The 22,799-nt window shown below is 42.5% G+C and overlaps 1 protein-coding gene across 1 annotated transcript in view; it reads right to left on the reverse strand.

Moving 5' to 3' along the window:
* Positions 1-15,363, reverse strand: part of LOC309565933 (uncharacterized protein) — a gene marked incomplete at both ends in the record, with an annotated part of 84,868 nt that extends 69,505 nt beyond the window's left edge. The window contains one exon of the mRNA XM_082270963.1: positions 15,136-15,363. Coding sequence (XP_082127089.1) covers positions 15,136-15,363 — 228 coding nt within the window. The remainder of the gene's footprint in view (positions 1-15,135) is intronic.
* Positions 15,364-22,799: the final 7,436 nt, after the last annotated feature.

Here is a 22,799-nt window from a genome sequence, read left to right on the forward strand (position 1 = left end):
ATTATTGATAAATATGTCCCTCCTTGGAGGGGTGGTGCTAACACTAGGGGGTTCACACATCTTGCGACCTTTTGGATATATGAATTACGCTTGTTTTTTTCCATTCAGTATGAACATTGAATGGGACATTAACGCTTTCATTAATTAGGCCTAGTAATAAAAAATATTTTTCTTATTTTATACTTTTTACAATTTTCTTTTTGAATCTATTTAGATTTATTCATTTTATTGAGATATTTTATTTGGTTTCATGTACAGATGATTATAATGTGACCAATGGTGACCCATTGCCTGTAACATTTCTTTATACATTTTGGCCCAATTGCCTGCAATTTTTTTATATTTTTTATATATTTTGGTCTATACACAATTCATTCACTTTTTTTTTGCTGTACTTGATTCATAATAAATGCCTGGAGACCAATTCTTGTGTCTGTGTCATAATAGCCCTTGGGGATCTACTACTGACACTTATTGTTTGTTTGGATTACTTTAACTTTTCCTTTTTTTCACCTATTACGTTCACAAACGGAAGGATGAAGCGATGTATACCTCTTTAAGAGGTCCGTTGATTAATTTTTATTTAATATTGTACTTTGCTCCGGTTTTTATTGATTTGAAACCGGACAGTCAGGTATACCTCACCTATTGCCAATTCGTATCGAGGCTTGGCTTCCGTTTGTCATGATGTGACTATAACTGTGAGCGAAGCTTGGGTCTTACTCTCTAATGTGCTCGTAACATCGCAAGATGTTCTCGGTTCTCACATTGAGGCCTGGAACGCACACGATGACGCCATCTTGCCAGTTCAACATAGCGGATATGCGGTTCCATGTATTACGGCCTCTTATTACAGGTGATTGGTTTACATTGGGGCTATTTTCTCTATAAATACTCAGTGACAGTAATGGCCAGATACCCAAGGTGATGTCTTATCAGACTAAATGTGTCGGGTCTATTGCCATTGATGTCACTGCGTTCTGTGTGATCTTCAGGATATCCCATGAAAAGCGCTTGGTATCTAAGTGTAAGTGTTCTTAATCTCAAATAAATGCAGTTTTTGTATGGTTTTACACTATGTAGAGTTCTCTTGTCTTTGGATTGAGCCTTTCTGGAGAAGACCTTATCCACATCTTACAGTGATTAGGTGGACCTCTTCTTTGAGCTATTCACATCAAGTGGAATATTTAGGCTTATTGTCAGCGGAGTGGAAAGTGGTGCAAAGAATCAAACTACCCCTTTGGGTATATACTGTATATACCGATGCCTTTACTGACCCATTAGGCGTATTCCAAACTGGGTCTATATCTTCTGGTAAACCCCCCCCTGTTGTCGGTGGTGGTTACTCTATGCACAGTGTTTTTGAATATTCATGTAGATTACACACAGAGGATTTACTTCTTCATATCACATTGGAATTTTTTTATTTATTTACATTTAATTAAACCTGTATTGATATTATTTCCAATCTATGTAAGTAATATATTATCACATATAATTGTACATGTTTAACACTGCACATTTTTGCTACTCATTTTACATGGATTGTCTTCTGTTGTGCTGGCTGCTTTTACAGCTGTTACACATTAGCGCGGTAATGTTTGAATTTCTATTTCTACATACCTAGCAGCCTACTCTGAACTAGAAGGGTGCTATATACTGACAGAATCATCGAGTGAAAAAAAAGCAAAACATCTTGAAAAAAGAAAACCGATTCAGCCACCACATCTAAAGACTAGTAAGCTGCATTATATTATATATATTTTTGGGGGTTTAGGATACACTCGAGGGCCCATTTACATTTATGCGGTACATTGTTGTGCATTATGTCAACATGTGTTGCATGAAGACCAACTATTGAAATCAAAGGGCTTCTGAATGCAATGCTTCTGCAACAAAAAGTCCCAATTAACTAAAAAAATTGTGCCACAACACACAATAGTATGTTGCCATGCATTGCTGTGGGCTGTGCTGCATGTATGTTGACAGGGCTGGCCCTACCATGGGTCCCACTGGGTCCATTGGACCCAGGCGGAACCTGGAGAGGGGAAGCAAATTGACTCCCAAGATTTTTTTTTCCAGCAGTTTTGTATGTAACCAGTTTGCGGTGTGTTACGGGCAGCATTTCCCCATCTCATACAGCCGTCCCGTAGTGCAAACTGATGACTATGAGGAGGCAGAGCGTCTCCACCTGGGAATGTCCCTTGCGTGATTGTAGTTTGTGCAATGACATCAGTGCACTCCATCTCACGCAGGGCAGGCTGGATCTTCTAGGGCATGGCAGACAGAGGAGTGACAGGAGGACTGAGGACAGACAGTGGGTGTTTGTTGGGCCGGTCCGGCTGGATCTTCTAGGGTGTGGCAGACAGAGTAGTGACAGGAGGACTGAGGACAGACAGTGGGCGTTTGTTGGGCCGGTCCGGTGGTGAGTTATGGAAGAAGATAACAGTATTTTTCTTTGGGGGGGGGGGGGGCAGCATTTCATTCTTAGACCCAGGCAGCACAATATCTTGTGCCAGCCCTGTATTTTGAGATGCTATTCCAAATGATTTTGGAATTCACTTCTATGTGTTATTGCGTGCTCTAGCATTTGCTTTGCAGCAACACTCTTAATGATTTTACTTTGGGGATCCATCACAAAAAGATATGGCCCTGCTGCTAACCTGTTACCTGAATAGGCAAATTATAGGTTAGCATTAAATGTAGGGGCTTGTTTCTATATTTTTAGTACACGGGGTATCAGTGTCGTCCTTAATCAACCCCAGCTCAGTACGCACCGAAGCAATTAGCAGGTTGGAGGTCTGTAATCTATCTGAAGCAATATTAGCAATATGAATTTAGAACAAACATCAAAACATAACAGAGGGCTTGAAAACTATCTCAGCATCTTTAACCTTTCATTCTTTGTTGGTGACACAATGCAGCCCTGGATTCACACTGGGACTTTCAGAAAGGAACGGATCTGATTGCAATGGGATTTATTCAGAGAGATCTCTCATGAGAGATATAATGGCGTAGATTAGCAGTTATACAGCACAAGCACACACTACTCACATTATTGATGGAGAGGCTTTCAAAACCCCAGGCTATTCAAATGCAATTACAGGAACTCGGCTTATCCAATGAGAAGGATTGCATTTTCCTTAATCATTTATTATTATTGAAGGCTTCCTCGCATCTTTATTTATGAGCCTGTACTTTGATTATTTCATAAGCTGATATTTAGCTAATGGACACTTTGCAAACCACTGTTCTATTCTATTGACAACTTAGAACTGAAATAATACATGAATAAACAGAAGGTGTATGTGTTTCTTTGTGCGGAATACACCTGAAAGAAAAATGCAAAGACTGGGAACAATTTGTATGACAAATTTCAACCAATCAGTCCTTTTATGACAGAAGGTTAAAAGTGTGCCATGGTGCTCCAGTGACTGGTGGTCATGGTGAAAGGGTGGGTGTTGTTCCAAAGAACTGCAATACAAGCTAATGGACAGTAATTTGTGTGGTGCATTGCATGAGCAGTTATTTACAATGGTACCCCAACGCACAACTACAGTAGGTCCCAATGTATGTGCACTGTGTTAAAAAAAAAATTAGGTCCAGTTTGTAGTACATTGTAGAGCATTGGCAGCCCTTTCAAAAAGATTATAGTATTTCTTCTTAATGCACATTAATGTGCCTGTGGGGCACCCAGGCATCTGACAAATTGTGTCAAATTATAATGAGAGTGACAGAGGGAGGGAGCAGGCAAGGACAGCAACAGTAGTCATTGTAATGCTTCTTCTCTTGCAGGGAACTGGCCTTTGCCTTGTTTAGTGACATGCCAGGGTCTCTTTAAAGCCCTATTGAACTTTCAGTTTATATCAGCTGAAAGTACAGTGCCATGAAAAAGTATACATCCACCTTGAAATTTTCAACATTTTGTCATTTTACAACCAAAAACATAAATGTATTTTATTGCGATTTTATATACTAGACCAACACAAAGTGGCACATAATTGTAAAGTGAAAGGAAAATTATAAATGGTTTTCAAAATTGTTTACAAATAAATATGTGAAAAGTGTGGTGGGCATTTGTATTCAGCCCCCCTGAGTCAATACTTTGTAGAACCACCTTTTGCTTGTAACGCTCCTGCGTTTTATGTATAATGTGGATTTACAGCTGCAGAAATATTCCACTTCAGTAGTCATGTAGAGAAACGCTGAGACACCAATCCCAACTCCCAAGACTCATCATGTGTGGATAGTCTCAATTCAGCAAGTAAATACACACACTCAATAAGATGTTCCTAGAGTGACTTATATGTATAGTAATATAGTGATGATAGGCTGAAGAGACAGGTTGGGTAGAGATGGTAGATGACAGACACTTGAAAGGAATGTTCTTGAAAGTAAGATAGTAGCAGATGGGATGCAGATAGGTTTAGCAATCATGTATGGTAGCAGATGATAGAGTAGCAGGTGAACATACAGGATAGACCAACCCAGTGCAAGAGCAGATGGTATTAGGCTCAAGAGCTAGCAATCTTAGTTAATGCAGATGTAGTAATAGTCCTTAGTATGCAGAGCTAGATAGTGTAAGCTTTAGTATGAAGGTTATAGAGGTTTCCCCTGTGGGGTACTTATCACTAGTAGCAATGTAGTAGAGGAGAGGTTCGGCAAGAGCGGATGATCCGGTAACGGGATACAGGGATCAGCAGCGTGGTTCCGATAGCGAGGTATGCTTGCAAGCATGAGAGCTTCAAGGCAGATTATGCGGCGTTGAACGAACATGTGAGTGAGACCGCCGGAGGTTGAAATAGCCGCTCCAGCGGCGCTCAGTGATGACAGCATCGGTCTTAAAGGTGTATGCGCACCTTACCAAAAGAGAATGGTGGGGCGCATACACTTAGGAAAAGTGGAATTAGGGTACCAAAGGTACCAGAACATTACATTGCTGCAATTACAGCTGCAAGTCTTTTTGGGTATGTCTCCACCAGCTTTGTACATCTAGAGTGAAATTTTTGCCCAATCTTCTGCAAAATAGCTCACGCTCTGCCAGATTGGATAGGGAAGTCTAGTTCAAGTCTTTCCAAAGATTCTCAATTGGATTTAGGTCTGGACTTTGACTGGGCCATTCTAACACATCAATATGCTTTGACTTAAACCAGTCCATTGTAGATCTGGCTGTATGTTTAGGGTTGTTGTCCTGCTGGAAGGTGAACCTTCGCCCCAGTCTCAAGCCTTTTGCAGACTCTAATAGGTTTTCTTCTAAGATTGCCCTGTATTTGGCTCCATCCATCTTCCCAGCAACTCTGACCAGCTTCCATGTCCCTGCTGAAGAAAAGCATCCAGACAACATGATGCTGCCACCACCATGTTTCACATTGGGGATGGTGTGTTCAGGGTGATGTGCAGTGTTAGTCTTCCGCCACACATAGCGTTTTTGCTTTTAGGCCAAAAAGTTCAATACTGGTCTCATCTGGCAAGCGCACCTTCTTCCACATGTTTGCTGTGTCCCCCACATGGCTTCTCGCAAACTGCAAACAGGACTTCGTATGGCTTTCTTTCAACAGCTCTAAGCAGCTTCAACATTAGAGTCGGTGCAGCTGCTATACCTGCCCCTTCCCTCTTCCTTCCCAATCACAGAAGCCTTTGAGTTATGTGAACTCATTCACAAATTACAAAGGCTTCTCTGAATGGGCAGCAGAGGGCAGGGGCGGGCATAGCTGCCCTGTGCTCCTCTCTCCCCTCTATCATAGCCCCCAGTGTTAGTGTATGCTCCAGCAAAGCCATAAACCTGTCAGATTTACTGTAAATAATAGAGATAAGTTCAGGTGATGTTATGCACCTTCTTGCACTTAACTCAAAGAGTGCTTGAGGTGTTTACAAAGCGGCTGAATTCCTGGAATTCCGTTTTAAAGCAAGAGTATGCCAAGTAGATACAATCTAATTATGTCTTAGGAGCAAATTGCAATAATTATTAAAATTTAGGTAATCACTAACAATCCAGGGCTCTAAACATGCAATATCCGCCAACAGTTTCTCCCCACTGTCCACACCGTGGGGCCCCACACCTTCATAACTAACAGAAATGTGTGTAATGCAGAGGGCATGCCAGAGCTCTGACTTTCCAAAATGAAAGTTAACATTTTCATTAAAAGTCCTTAAATTGTATCCCACGTATAGACTAATACATAAGATTTGGTCAAAGCAAAACAACTACAAAGAGGGTCAGGATTTACTAGTTACATCTGCATCTGGAATAACAATACTTACCCCGAACTGGCATATGTTAGCATGGTGGCTAACATATGGTGTTACTCACCTTCGTCACATTTTAAGCAATGGCAGGTTGCTCCCGTTTGCCCGGATGCAAGCCAGATATGGATTGTCAAACAAAATGTACTTCCCCTACCTTCAATTGCAGCACGGCATTAAAGCGCAAGCATCCTTAGAGCAGGCTGTGTTATCTCCCACTCCTCTTTTCAATATGATGCAGCAATCCACATCCACTAAAGGGTTCATCTCCAGGTGCTATGCGATGCTGCTGCCAGAGTACCTGGAGAATTTTCCCAACATGGCTATGGAAAAATGGGTGGAGGATGTGGGTGATATAGATGGGAATCAGTGGTCGGAGGCCCTGGAATCTGTCCACGCCTGTTCTTTAAATGTAACCCAAAAACTGTCACAACTATAAACATTATTGTGGATTCATCATACCCCACTTAAATTGTTTACTCTTGGACTCTGCCAAGACCCATTATGTACCAGATGCAAGGTAGCTAAGGGGGACCTGATGCATCCCCTTTGGCATTGTCCAAAGTTGCACCGCTTTTTGACTGGCATAGTAAACACTAATAACAATACTTTTCAAGTAACTGTCTCGCTTGACCCTAAATTTTGCTTATTGGGTATACTGGATGTGGTTAGTGTCCAGAGCACTGTTCCAAGCTCAAAAGCTGATTTTGCAACATTAAATCTCTCAAACCTCTCCAACTTTAGAGATGTGGTTAGCCAACATGGGATTAACTTTGAGATATGAGCGCTTGATCTATCAGCATAGAGGCAGCCCGACCCGGTTCAATAAGATCTGGAGATGCTAGCTAGCTACCCCTTGCTTGGCTCTATTGGACCTAATTCTTGATAGGCTATTAACTTAAAGTGATAACCGCTCAGTGTGTCCTCACCCTTGGAGTGAGTTTAATTTAAAGAACTGGGGAAGAGATATGATGAGAATGTCTTCCTAAACCATACCTAATGATGCATACACTGTGAGATATAATGACTAATGACATCTCAGGTTCAGATTGTTTTATAAACCTGCTTTGGCTATGTATAAAACCATATTATACTTTGTATTCTGCGAATGTATTGTAAAAGGTAATACTTCGGAATGTGCTTTGTTTATTGTACTGTTAAAAGTTGTTAGTAAACTTTATTCTGATTTTTTTTTCTTTTTAAAGTCCTAAATTGAGGGCTACCTACAGGCACAGGAAAAGCCACAATTATGTGCCTACTTTTACTGGGAACTTGTGGCTGATTCAAGTAACTGTCACAGACACTTCACTGCTGGGCACAGAGTATGGTTTTGTAGTAGGGGTGAGCGGCGCCTGATAGGGAACAGAGAGACCAGTTCCCCATCAGGTCTGCCTGGCTGTTGATGCAGCTGGTGGTGGGTCCATAGCCATTATTCAATCCAATTGCCAATTGTCATTTAAAGTAAAGTGGACCTGATAAGGAACCAGTCTATCAATTCTTCATCAGGCCTTGCCCACCCAGTGACACTCAGGGAAAGTAATTTTCAAAATATGTGCATTGCCTTATTTGGGTAACGATGTCACCACTTTCCCCCACACTTCTGTTTGCATTTAGCTTTCGTCCAGGGAATCTTCTGGTTGTCAGGGGAAAGGGGCCAGGAATACAATACTGCGGGGGAAGCTTTCACATTCATAACAGCTTCCAAGATTTGTACTAGGAGGGGGGATTTGGGAGGAGGATTTACACTAGGAGGGGGGATTTGGGAGGAGGATTTATAATAGGAGTGGAGATTTGGGGGAGGATTTTAGCTAGGAGCTGTTATTTGAGAGAGACGATTTTTGCTAGGAGTGGGGATTTGTGGAAGAGGATTTGTGCTAGGAGGGGGGATTTGGGGGGGGGGTTATGCTAGGAGGGGGGATTTTGAAGAAAAGAGGATGCATGCTAGGAGGGGTGATTTGAGAGGAATTGGGGGGATTTTAACTAGAAGGTGGGATTGGGGGGCAAAGATATGTGTCGGGAGGGGGATTTGGACTGTGGAGATGGGGAATTTTTGCATTTTTGTTTGGGTAGAATTTTAACTTGCAGAACAAGGGTGGATGTGTTGATTAGTGCTGTTTTTTTTCTTTCCGGGGGCGCTCTAGAATTCTTTGCCTATGAGCTTGTGAGATGTAAATCTGGCCCTGCATAGCAATACATTTCTAAAGGGGGTAGTTAGAAGAAACCTGAACTTGTTACGGCAATGCTACCAAAACTAGCGCACATTCTTGCTTGAATTAGGCACAGGTAGTTCTAAAGGAAACTACCGCCAGAAAAGCTTTTTTGGATTCCCCTGAATTTGCTCTTTCTGTGGCTTATACTGTAAACGTTTTAGTTTCATTAAAGATGTGAATGGTTTTGTCTAACATACAAATATGCTCTAGAGAGCCATGGTGCCCAACCTGCAGCCCAAGGGCTGCATGCGGCCCTTTGGTATATGATGTGCAGTCCTCAGCAGTCTGCAGTGGGAACATTGATTACGGTAGTAGCATTGATCTCTACTAGCCTCATGTAACATGTTCCCAGTCTTGTATTGTATTCTGCAGCAAATACTCAGCCCAAAATGTAGAATGTCCACACTCTTTGACTCTCCTTTCCTCTATTAGGTTTGCAGTTTCTGACCATCATCTCAAGCATTACATATACTGAACTTTATGTGCGGCCCTTTGGTGATGTAAGGGGTCGCATTTGGGACCTTCTTTAGCTTATAAGTTGACAACTGATGCTCTAGAGCAGCCATTCTTAACCAGGGTCCCTCCAAAAGTTCATAGGGGGTTCCTTGAGCTGTGGCTGATTGACCGGTCATGTAATGGCTCCTGTATAGTTCTGGGGCCAACGCCACTTGGCCAAGCCAGCCGCATGCAGCAATGATCATTTTAGCTATCTGAAAGTGTGATCTTCTGACCCCCACTGTGAGGGCTCGTTCACACTAGCGCTTGCCAGACGGGGGAGGAGGGCTTGTATCACCTCCTCATTGCCTGCTCTAACCCCTTTATCCTTGTACCAGTGCGCTGCAACCGTGTGCATTGCACACTGTTGCGGGCATGGCCGGCGCTACCACTAGGCAAACTATGCAGCCCCTTAGGGCACACTGCCACCTAGGGTGCAGCCATGGCCACCTGGCAGGGGTTATCTGGGTCAGCCGCCACAGACTTGCTTTAACAACTTGTCGACTGCCCGCCGCAGATACACTGGGCAGGCTGGCTCGGCTGCGTGAACTGCCGAACCTGTACGGCAGTTTGCGGTATCGCTCCTGGGGGCATGCTCGCACCCCCGTTAGGCAGCGATTGCTACCGGCCCCCGCGATCACTTCCCGTGGAGAGAGAACGACGGTCTGCTGTTGTAAACACAGCAGAACATTGTTCTCTCTGGAATGAACACAGAGCGCCTGTGATCCTCCTATTTAGGATCTGTGTTGATTCCACAATCCCATCCCCCTCGCAGTTAGAAAACACCCCCTAAGCATATACTTAACCCTTTGATCGCCCCTGAGTTTACCCCTTCCCTGCCAGTGTCATTATTACAGTAACAGTGTATATTTTTAGCACTGATTAGTGTAGTAATGTCACTGGTCCCCCCAGTGATCAAATATCACCAAAAGAAAGCTCTATTTGTGGGAAAAATAGGCATCAATTTTATTAGGGTACAGCGTCACATGATTGCACAATTGTTAGTTAAAGTAACGCAGTGCCGAATCGCAAAAAAATGGCTTGGTCATTAAGGGGGCAGAACCTTCCGGGGCTGAAGTGGTTAAAGCAGGGCCGATGCCAGCATACTAAGAGGTGCAAACAGAAGTCAGGAAAGATGGCTTCAGTGACACACAGGAAGCGCTGCCTACAGGAGGACACACACCTCCCGGGCCGGCAGCGGGAGACACAGCCGCACTGAAGGAACACGGAGGACTCTCTCCTTCACAACACTGGCCGGCGCACCATAACAGCTGCACTGGGGTAAAGAAGGCCATCTGTCACATACTGGGAGGAAGGTGAGCGCACTTAACCCCACAATGATCAAGTGTCACAGCCAAACAGTCCCGCTTCTGTAGGGGGGGTGCATGGCTGCTGAATTTTGCCATCTCTTTGCTGGATTTTGATGATTATTTGCTGGATTGGGCCATCTCTTTGCTGGAATGAGATGTCTATTTGCTGGAATGGGATGTAATATTTTCTATAATTTTTCTTTTTTTTGGGGGGGGGGGTGTGCAAGTAGCTGGTCTTGTCTAGGGTGAAAAATAGTCTAGCCACAGTCACACTTAAATAGGTTGTAATCAGAATGCATGGCATATGTATAATTCCTGCCATGGCCGCAGCATGATTACAGCCCAAGCTGCTACCTCTGCAGCTAAAGGGGTAGCAGGTGAAGGGAAGTAAAGGCGCAGCTCAACCACAGTGTCTTACTGCCCCCAACCTTACATGTGAATGAGCCCTTAGTTAATAGTAGGGAGGCATTTTGCCCACTGACCCCCAATGAATTGGTTTCCCCAAGACCTCTGGGGTAAATAGGTAGGAAAAGGCTTCACTAGAACATGCTCCATCCAATCTGTATGTGAAATATCACCTGCAAAGTAGAGCACAGCAAACAAATAATTGTGAACACCAGGGAAAAAAATATTAAAGGTAAAACAATTGCACAAATCCAATACTAACCCAGTGTACAGGGTGTAATTGCTGACGGTGCCTCGTTGGTTTATCTCCTTTTACAGATACATTGCAGTTTCTTTTTTTAAAAGTTCTAAATAAAAGTAAGTGTAAGCAAACAGCTAAATACACACTTGATATACAAGTGTGACCAGTCTTACCTGCCAAAAACTGTAATTCTATATACAGCTAGTTCTAATCCAGACACCCTGCCAAACACTACTCAAAATCCTAACCTTTCACTTCTCTCCATTGCAGTCAGAGCAATAAAACTCAGCCAAGCCTGTGATTGGATGTTAAGGGAGCAGCAGCTCTCTCCACCGATCAGCAAGCACCACTGGCTAGATTAACTACTTCTGGACTGGAAGGTTTTACCCCCTTAATGACCAGGCCCTATTTTGCGATACGACACTGCTAATTTTAACCACTTAAGCCCCGGAGGATTTGGCTGCTCAAAGACCAGAGCCTATTTTGCGATTCTGCACTGCGTGACTTTAACGGACAATTTGCGCGGTTGTGCGGTGCTGTACCCAAATGAAATTGACATCCTTTTTTCCCACAAACAGAGCTTTCTTTTGGTGCTTTGCTTTGAATATTACATTTAGAAATGTATTTGAATAATAAATTGATATACATAATAATGTAACAAATGTATATACATAATAACAATTTACTTACACAGCTCATTCAAGTAGTATATTCCCAAGGGTTTGGGATTTGTATATTTATGTATACATACAGTAAAGTGCAAAAGTTCTAGGCAGGTGTGAAGAAACGCTGTAAAGTAAGAATGCTTTCATATATATATATATATATATATATATATATATATATATATATATATATATATATATATATATATATATACATATATTTATTTATATATATATATATATATGAATTGTTTATTTTTTATCAATGTGCAAAATGCAAAGTGGGAAAACAGAAGAAACATCTAAATCAAATCAGCATTTGGTGTGACCACCCTTTGGCTTTAAAATAGCATCAATTCTTCTAGGCACGCCTGCACATAGTTTTTTAAGGAATCCCAAACATCTTGGAGAACTAACCACAGATCTTCTGTGGCTGTAGGCTGCCTCAAATCCTGCCATCTCTTCATGTAATCCCAGAGAGACTCCATGATGATGAGATCAGGGCTCTGTGGGGGCCAAACTATCACTTCCAGGACTTTTTGTTCTTCTTTACACTGAAGATACACTGTATGTATAGGGTCATTGTCCTGCTGCAGAAAAATTTTGGGGCCAATCACATGCCTCTCTTATGATATGACATGTAGCACTGCTCCCTAAGGAGCTGCTGAGAATTACACTTCTTCGGTTCCCCTGGGCTACCATTAGCAACTGACTGCAGACACATGGCATTAAAAGTTCTTGGCTCAGACAATAATCAGTCCAGGGGATTTGGTTTTTGTGTTTTATTTAGAACTGGGATGGGAGAAGTAATGAGTGGGATACTCCAACTCGTAACTATGCACAAATCTGAGGACAATTGACTGTAGAATGCGGCAAGGCCGCTGCTTCACCTTGCTACAGAAGTGAAGAAAAGATTACTGTTCCCGTATTGAATATTCTCTTCAGGGTTAACAACTTGGCACCCCCTTTACTCTCACTGCCTGTGTGCTGACACCCGTCCACTGACTCTAGCCACTGGAGTGGTCCCCTTCCTGGGCAGACCCGTTGGCAAGCCCACCTGTACTCTCGGACACTGTTTTTCCACAGTTGCTCTGCCTTCACCTCTACAATCAGCTTCACTGGACCTCTGGGTTCAGCCACACCACTGGTTCACTAGGCCGACTGCCTACGACCACCCTCACAGCTGCAGAAGAGGAGACAGCCGTCACCCTCCTTCTGGGACTTGGCTTCCCGCCCAAAGACCCCCTGCCTCATGTGCTCCCAGATTTTATACCCTATCCCATGATGCACCACACTCTGTGTGCCCAACCCATGGGACGGTATCTAAGCCTGTGTGTCATTGGCTGAGTTTCCTCCACTGTCCAATGTATCTCACCATTGGATGCAGTGGGGACACTCCCTCAGCCCAAATGAATCACACATGGAACACATGAGCAGGCCTAACTAATGATCAGGCTCCCCTGATAAGTAGATGGAGCTACTAGGCTTTACCTACCTAGCACCTCCCACCTAGGTATCTAGAATGGCACATAGTAGTGGCAATCAGTCTTATATCTGACAGTAATTGTTGAAAGGGGAGAAGGACCCAGCTATTAAATTGCAGGAAATGTTTCAGGTAGGAAGTGGGGTTTCAGTTGGAAAGTCTGCAGTTTAAGGTCTGGTCTGATATCATTGATTGTAAAAACACTGTGCTGTTGACTGTTGTGTATCAATAGGAATGTAAAGTTTGAATGTAAAAATATTCACAGACATCAAAAAATGAAGGACCTGGATTTTCTTTTGTAAAGAGGCATCCACCCATTCCATGCAAAAAACATAAGACAACTTATATAAAAGGGGGTGGGGGGATCATGATACACCTATTTATACAAAATGGCTTTCTTTGTCACAAGGGATGTAACGGTAAACAATTGTTTGCAGTCTTTGGTGATTCTAACTCCAAGAATGTCTATCAGCCCAAAAAGGGCCCATTCTGAGGTTAGAGGCAGATCATTTACTAGATGTATAGCAGTGTAATGTAAAACTGTGACAGAAAATAGTTTGATTTTGGAGCATATTCTGAAGGCACAAAACAGGTCAGTGTCTAGGTGTCCAAATTTAAGGCAAGGAAGAACTTAGGCCCATGAGGGATGATCCGTGTGGAGAAATCTAGGAGTGGTGCAAAATGTAGATGTATGCAACAATTCGTGGTACATTATGGTTTTGACTATTCCCCAGGATAGACGTAAAGATCTTTAAATGGTATCCACTTGAAGCTGAGGGAAAGTTTGGGTCCAGTTATTAAGTCTAGTCATCATAGAGATATACTGTAGCTTAGAGGTTGTAAAAAAAAAAAAAAAAAAATGTATGAATTTGAACCGGCTTTCTTGTTTGGATTGAGGTAGTTTAGGAGTGTGTCCAGTGAGTTTTCCCAGTTCGTTCAAAAAGGTTTTTTCGCAATAGAGGTAATATAGGATTTCACTTTTAAAAGGTAGAATGAATTATTGTATAAATACAAGAGTTTTCCATGGCCACCCTGGAGGGAAGCAGCTGTTTGGTGTTTACTAAGAATTTGCTATAAGGAAGACCCTTGTTGTACCATGCTTTGAAAGTGGTAAGTGCTGTGGACTCTCAGAGGTCTGGGATTTTCCACAAGTGGAAAAAAAAGGTATGCATGGCTATTTAGCATACAAGTGCTGAATACAATGTGGTATATGGGGAGGGAAGTGTGGAGAACACATAACAAATTAATGCAGAGTATCATATTCTGGTCAAGTTCAGTATCTGTGTAAACCGAGGTGCCATGAATCCAGTCCCTTGTGTATCTTGTTAATGATGCCAACTTAGTTACAGTATTTTAACATCGGGAAAATTTGGTTCCCCATTACTTGAAGGTGGCTTCAAAATGCATAGGTTTGTGCTCACTCTTCTACCGCCCCAAATGAACTAATGGAACATTCTGTAAAAACATTTTGGGTCAGAGTGTTTGACATTAACCGGGAGAACCTGTATGGTGTAAAATACTTTGTACTAAAGCATCCTGATGTTAATGACGAGGTATAGAAAGCCGCAAGACGTATGTGGATCTTGTCTTCTTCTCTCCCACCATGTGGCCTCAATCCTCTTGTCACTCAAGTTACTTTGCAGTTTCTTTCCCTACTTTCAGTGCACCCCTTTGTAATTTTCCTTTCACCTCAAACCCTTTTAGTAAACTGTACATATAGAATTTGAAAAGTCTAACAACAAATTGGTCCTTCCCAGCAGATGAAGAATATGGTGCTAGTTTTGTCCAGAACAGTCTTTCTCTACCTTTTACCAAAGAGGATCCCTTAAAATTGTTTCCAGGTCTCAGGGAACACCCACAAAAAAAAAATAAAAATAAATGGGTTGTCATTGGGAAAATACCCCTACATTGATGGTTAGTGAGAAGAATGCCCCTTACAGTGGTGGTCAGAATGCTACCCTTACAGACAGCTAAAAAGATCATTGGCGTCATGTTGCTGACTCTACCATGGGGTGTTGGCAGAGTCAGCAACAAGAATCCTCTGGAAGAAACCTAGAATGATTCAACAGAGAGAAATACTTACCTGAATCCATACTCTCACAGTCTTCCTCCCAGCAAGTTTTGGTTGTAAAGACCAGTCCCATGAAATCTCTGATGGCCCTTGCTGACCTTTTGTGATGACTGGCTTCCGTTGAACAGAGTACAGAAAGCGGTACACATTTACAGAAATTTGGCTAGTTCCTGCTGACCGAATTTCAGTATGTGTATACCCAGCTAAGCTAAATGTATTCACCAAAATGGCTGCTCCCATGTAAAATTATTGCAAAGATCATTAATTCACGTAAAGCTGTATTAAACCCCAAAACAATAAGATATTAAATTGTAGTTTACCAATCCTTCGATGTGGTGCCTGGATTTGTTTTCTTTTTTAGGCTCTCTTTTTATTTTCCTTTATTTCACTTGGTGATCCAGCCAGTAACACACTTCCTGTCTTAAGGCCATACACACGATCAGAAAATCGTACAAAAAATACCGCTTTTGAAATGAATGATAATCTGATCGTTAGTACACAGCTTTCAAGACCCAATCATGACAATTCATCCTATATAATCCGAAGGGACAAACATAAAAATTTTTTTCGTAGGATACCAGATTGTATGATTTTCATTTATTCAGTACAGTTGACATCACCTCCAAATTTTTATTTGGTATGGGTATGGGAATTTTCGTAACTTTAGTAACCTCTTTTATTATCGATATGAGATTAGCATGCAAAAAAAAAAAAAAAAAAAAGTGTGATCATTCCTCCGATAATCTCATATTGTGTACCAGGCATTAGGGTGTCTGCATTCTAAATGAAGTAGTAAAGCAGAAACCTTTAGACAGCAGCATTGTCAATCTTGGGAGGGGGTAATATTTGACTAGCAGTTTTCGATGGCCTTGACTAACAAATGAAAGCTGAACTGCTTACACATTATAAGCAGCTACAGTTTTTTTTTCTTTTGGGATAAAGGTTTTACATAAAGAAATGAAAACAGACCATTGTAAGCAAAGCTTTTTTTTAGTGGGAATGCAGTGGAACGTAGTTTTCGGCACCTTCAGCACTGAGCGTGTATAATGCCAAGGGGTGTTGGAGGGTCTATTGATGCTGGCTGTTGTGGGGGCCTATTGTGGTTTGGGTGATCATTTGTTGCTGGTGGGGGGGAGCTATTGTTGCTAGGGGGGGGTCAATTGTTGATGTGAAAGATCTACTGTTGAGGGAGGGATCTATTGTTGCTGGCTGCTGGGGATTGTATTAATGCTGGCAACTGGGTGTCACGATCAGGAGTCAGGCTTGAAGACCAGTAGCTATAGCAGAGGAAGCTCAAACAGGAACCCACAGGATAGGAACACAAGCAAGTCACCCTGGCGGATGACGCAGTTTCAACTGAGGTGTGGAATCCAAGTACTAACTGGTGTTCACCAGAGCTCCTGATGGTGGAGATGGATTTTGCTTCCAGATCACGGTCCTCAGAATCACCCCACCAGGAGGTGAGCAAGCCAGGGTCCAATAGCAGATATAGCAGGTAGGGATCAAGCAAAGTCGAGGAACAAGCCAATGTCGAAAACGAATGGAAGCGAAGATACGGACAGTAGCAGGAGAGACAAGTGAGATATTGGCTAGAGAAAGCACAATATTCTAGCAACTAGGAAGTGCAGAGACATGGCTTAAATCAAAAAGTTCATGGGAGGAGCAAAGGGTTCAAGGTTCAAGGCAATTAGGATTCATGGCAGGATCATTCAAGGATTTGTCCAGCAAACTGTCCAGCATTCCAGATGGCTCAGCAAGTCATTGCCAGACACAGCAGAGGTCCCAGGTTCAAGTCCAGTTCCTGACACTGGGAGATCTATTGTTGCTAGTGAAGGTAAATTGTTGTGCGGGGGTTTGTTGATAGGAAAGATCTACTGTTGAGGAAGGGGGTCTATTGTCTCTGGCTGCTGGAGAGTCATTTTTTAATGCTGGCTACTGGGAGATCGATTGTTGTTGGTGTGGATCTATTTTTGCTGGGGAGGTATTGTTGCTGCCTCCAGGGGACCTATTTTACTTTTATTAGCAAATTCCATACAAATTAATTAGCACCAAAAATGATACCGGGAGGTGGGTAGGAGGTGAACCAAGGGACAGTGCTCTGAGGTGGGTAGGGGGCTGAGACAAGGGGTGACTCAGAATGGGGGGAATACCTGCATCTATTATCTGAGAAAAAAAAAGCCCTGGTGTGTCCCATTCCTCTAACTGCTACTTTGTCCAGACATCTTGGTCTGTTAAAGTAAAATTTAAAATTAACAGACTTATTGACTGGATCAACCAGGTGAAAATAAAGAAAAAAGAAAACTAATGCAACCACATCCAAGAATTGGTCATTTTTGTTTCTGGGTTTACAGTGCTGCTTTTTTCTTTCAATTTTTAATTTAGTTTGCTTAATAAAGGTGAAACTCAGGGCTGCAAACCCACTACTACATTCTTTAGCTCCTAAGCTGCATGTTGTTTAGAAGACGAAACTAGTTTGCCACGTAATTACTTTAGGCACAAAAACATAATGCATTTAAAAGGCAATTTTACTGTTTTGACAAAACAAATGTAAGTGTTATTAATTAACTAATGCGCCCGGGGCGAAAACATGCTACACTGTTATGTGAAAGCTGTATACTGGGAGATGGCTGCATATTGCGGAGATGGCTGCATAATGCGGAGATGGCTGCATAATGCAGAGATGGCTGCATATTGGGAGATGGCTGCATATTGCAGAGATGGCTGCATATTGCAGAGATGGCTGCATATTGGGAGATGGCTGCATATTGCGGAGATGGCTGGATATTGCGGAGATGGATGCATATTGCGGAAATGGCTGCATATTGCGGAAATGGCTGCATATTGGGAGATGGCTGCATATTGCGGAGATGGTTGGATATTGCGGAGATGGTTGGATATTGCGGAGATGGCTGCATATTGCGGAGATGGCTGCAAAGTGCGGAGATGGCTGCAAAGTGCGGAGATGGCTGCATAGTGCGGAGATGGCTGCATGGCTGCATATTGCGGAGATGGCTGCATATTGCGGAGATGGCTGCATATTGGGAGATGGCTGCATATTGCGGAGATGGTTGGATATTGGGGAGATGGCTGCATATTGCGGAGATGGCTGCATAGTGCGGAGATGGCTGCATAGTGCGGAGATGGCTGCATATTGCGGAGATGGCTGCATATTGGGAGATGGCTGCATATTGCGGAGATGGCTGGATATTGGGAGATGGCTGCATATTGCGGAGATGGCTGCATATTGCGGAGATGGCTGCGTATTGGGAGATGGCTGCATATTGCGGAGATTGCTGCATATTGCGGAGATGGTTGGATATTGCGGAGATGGTTGGATATTGCGGAGATGGCTGCATATTGCGGAAATGGCTGCATATTGGGAGATGGTTGGATATTGCGGAGATGGTTGGATATTGCGGAGATGGTTGGATATTGCGGAGATGGTTGGATATTGCAGAGATGGCTGCATAGTGCGGAGATGGCTGCATATTGCAGAGATGGCTGCATATTGCGGAGATGGCTGCATATTGCGGAGATGGTTGGATATTGCGGAGATAGTTGGATATTGCGGAGATGGCTGCATATTGCGGAGATGGTTGGATATTGCGGAGATGGCTGCATATTGCGGAGATGGCTGCATATTGCGGAGATGGTTGGATATTGCGGAGATGGCTGCATTTTGGGAGATGGCTGCATATTGTGGAGATGGTTGGATATTGGGGAGATGGCTGCATAGTGCGGAGATGGCTGCATAGTGCGGAGATGGCTGCATAGTGCGGAGATGGCTGCATAGTGCGGAGATGGCTGCATATTGCGGAGATGGCTGCATATTGGGAGATGGCTGCATATTGCGGAGATTGCTGCATATTGCGGAGATTGCTGCATATTGCGGAGATGGTTGGATATTGCGGAGATGGTTGGATATTGCGGAGATGGCTGCATTTTGCGGAAATGGCTGCATATTGGGAGATGGTTGGATGTTGCGGAGATGGCTGCATATTGGGAAATGGCTGCATATTGCGAAATGGCTGCATATTGGGAGATGACTGGATATTGCGGAGATGGTTGCGTATTGTGGAGATGGCTGCGTATTTCGGGGATGGCTGCATAGTGCGGGGATGGCTGCATATTGTGAGATGGTTGGATGTTGCGGGGATGGCTGCATATGCTTTCCTGACAGCCTGGATGGAAATATGAAGCTGTGCTTATAAAGCTGTCTAACCCCGCATATCACTCTGGGGATTCCGCATCTCCTAGGTGGATCTCACACCTGAGCTTGTGTACAGCAAGAACAATGTACAACAAACTGAAAGCTGTCAAAGGGGAATTTCATCTTAGCTGACAACATGACAAAAGCTTGTCCATAGATAATGCTTTGTTTATACAACAGTCGAAGATTAACCCAGTGTGCCAGCTTTGATACAAAGCGCTTAGCAGCCATAAGAAACATAAAGGTGGCTTACAATATTTAAGGGAAAGTTATAGGTATTTTTTTTTACATAGTGTACACATATATCATATGTAAATGCGAGCAGCTTAGAGTGTTACTAAACCCACAACAGTAAAAGCAGTCTGTATATGCAGTAAAGCATGCTTGTTATACTCACTGTGGAACCTAAGGGGTTATCTTCTGCATTGTATATAAAGGCTTTTTGATCCTGTCTTCTCGTATCCTCCCTTCTTCCACAGTCCCCAATCCATTTCCTGATAGTACGGAGCCTTTGCAGTCACTCTGCACATGCTCAGTTTGGTATGTATTGCTAAAAAATTCTTTATTTTTCTTGGGAGGGTGCATGTGATCAGCACAGGGCCAATCAGCACTGTCCAGACAGAGAGTCAAGAAAAACAGATTCCCCACTAGTTGGGACTGTAGCAACCTACATGCAAAGTCCAAAGAGTAGATGTAGAAAAATAATAAAAAGGTGTACATTTTAATAGATAGGTAGTGGTAAAAACATAGATGATTCCAACAACAAATAGAATATGGTTGTTCAAATAGCAAGGACATAAACATGTCTAATGCATAGATGCACACATAGACTTTCCATAATGATTGGTGGCTCATATAAATGGAAGAAATGTGGTACAAGGCAAGCAAACCCAACGCGTTTCGGAATGATTAATTATTCCTTCTTCAGGGGTAACATGCGTCTTGTAATCACCTAGTTGCTTCTATAGAAAAATAAATGAATGTTGTTTTAGAGCAAGTAAAAACTTAATTGTATATAAGTTGCCATTCTAGTAGCAACCAACTTAGCATCTATTGGCTGCCATATATTCTTACATAATGGAAGTCATTAGAAACATATAGAACAGCCAAAACTTAAAACCAAAAGCGGGATGATTGGCAGCAGAAAGAGGAGAAGAGGAGATGGGAATGACCATCCCAAGATCCCTTACAAGCAACAATTTCTCCGACAAGACCAGGCGGGCTCAACGTAGGGTCAACACATGGGGATGAATGGAATTATGAAATAGGTCTGTTAAATAAATGAAGGCTGAAAAAAAGTACGGAAAATAAGTACAGAGATTAGACTGGGACAAGGTAGAGAGTAAGTATATGTGTATGTGAGGTTCTATATCCGCGAATCTGCATAAAAACAGAGAGTCAGGGGTCCTGCAGCCTCATAGGACAGTCAGAGGAGAATGAAAACTCCTCCTCCAAGCTTGAACCAGTGCTTGGCCAGACACTGATAGAAGTCACAAGACTTCTATATACTGCTGATGAGAAAAGATATTTAGCAGTTTATATTTACTAGAATAATTGCATTTCCATGTTCTGTGTACTGATGGAGACCAGATATAGTGAATGCAGGCTCCTGGGTTTAGTAACACTTTACATTTTTTATTTTGGGTTTAATACTGCTTTAATGTAGTGTAGCTTATCTGTCATTAGATGCAGACTTGTATAAAGTACTCGAAAGTTCTACTTGAGTAAAAGTACAAGTGCTCGATCAAAAAGTGACTTGAGTAGAAGTGGAAGTGCTCGATCAAAAAGTGACTTGAGTAGAAGTGGAAGTGCTCGCAGAAAAAGTTACTTAAGTAGAAGTACTAAAGTATTCAACATTTTTTTTACTTAAGTATTGCAAGTAGTTTTTTAAAAAAATTTGCTACTTAAGTACTAAAAGTAAAAAGTACCAGTAGTTTTGAAAAAAAAATTCTACTCAAGTACTGAAAGTAGAAGTACAAGTACTGTGTTATGTAGTTATTAAAGAAAGAAGTCAAACGTTTGAACATCATTTTGTTTTTTATTATTTCAAATGATTAACCTGTGTTTGTTAGTAGTTTCTTGATGCACTTTAAGCGCTGTAGCACCATTTATTTGTTTGTTTCATATTTTCTTTTTATTGGAAAGATTTGGTATAGCAGCTTTTATTATACACAGCCTTTATTTCCGTATGCGCTGATTTACAAATGACATTATACACATTTTTTTGAGCTTTATGCAACCTGCCATCTACTGTTCTGGCAGTGGTAATTTTTTTAAAAGTAACGAGTAACTATGCAGCACAAAAATAAAATACTTGAGTAGAAGTATCGAAATCATCGAAAAATGTAGTGAAGTAAAAGTAGAAGTAGGAGAAAAAAATTCTACTCTAGGAAAGTACAGATACCGCATTTCGGTACTTAAGTACAGTACTTAAGTAGTTCTACTTCGTTACTATACATCTCTGATTAGATGTGGTGGCTGCATTCGTTTACTTATTTAGGCTTTTTTGCCTCTGTTTTCCCCTGGTGATCTGGCCAATAACACACCTCCTGTATTACAATGGTTCCACTTTGGATGAAGGAACACAGGGGGCATCTTTGGACAACAGCATTGTCAGTTGGGGGGGTTGATGGAGTGTTAGATGCACTAGCAGACTTAAATTCACTAACAATCCTTTTTTTTTTAATTGGACCAAATTTTTCTGCATGTGATAATTAATGCAAATAAGTAACATGATACCCTTAACGCATGCTTAGTGAATTGACCCCATAGGCCAGTAACACACCTCCGGTATGAGAGTGCCCCCACTCTGGCCTATGTCTCTTCTGCAATAAAATAAATGCTCCTGCCCTTTTGCAACCTCTTGAGTGTACACGGAGTTGTGCATGCTTTGGGAAACTGTCATGGGTATAACCCTTACTAAAGTTGTAAAACGTCTGTTTAGTATTTTATAATATATATTAGCACTGGGACTAGGAGGACGATAAAAGGGTTTATGTTTCCCAGGATGTTTTTTTAAAGCGGAGTTCCACCCTGAAAAAAATGTTTTAGATAAAAAATACCCCTGGGACAGTCAGGGCTAATGCATTTAAGCATCGATAGCCTCTGAACTGTCCCGTTTCACTTACCTTTTAGAAGAAATACTTACCTTGAAAATGTGTTGTCCAGCGCTGCCATCTCAGGTGTGGGCAGCTGAAGCCGGAGCGTCCTCTTCGGTGTCGTCAAAGTCCCAGAATGCCCTGCACCGGCCCTGCTCGTCACTTCCGGTGCAGGCGCGTCATCCCTGCACAGCTTCTGGGCATGCCCAGAAGCTGTTCAGCAGGGAATCACGGAGGTGATGAGCAGGGCCGGTGCAGGCGCATTGACTCCTGGGATCGATGACGTTCATCTCCCAGGAGTCAATGCAAGGAGGAATTGACGGCGCGGGGCCGCAGCCGCAGAGGGAGGAAGAGGAAGGAAGGCAAGT

The sequence above is a fragment of the Pelophylax lessonae genome, assembly GCF_965119305.1.
Source record: "Pelophylax lessonae genome assembly, chromosome: 10".
Classification (NCBI taxonomy): domain Eukaryota; kingdom Metazoa; phylum Chordata; class Amphibia; order Anura; family Ranidae; genus Pelophylax; species Pelophylax lessonae.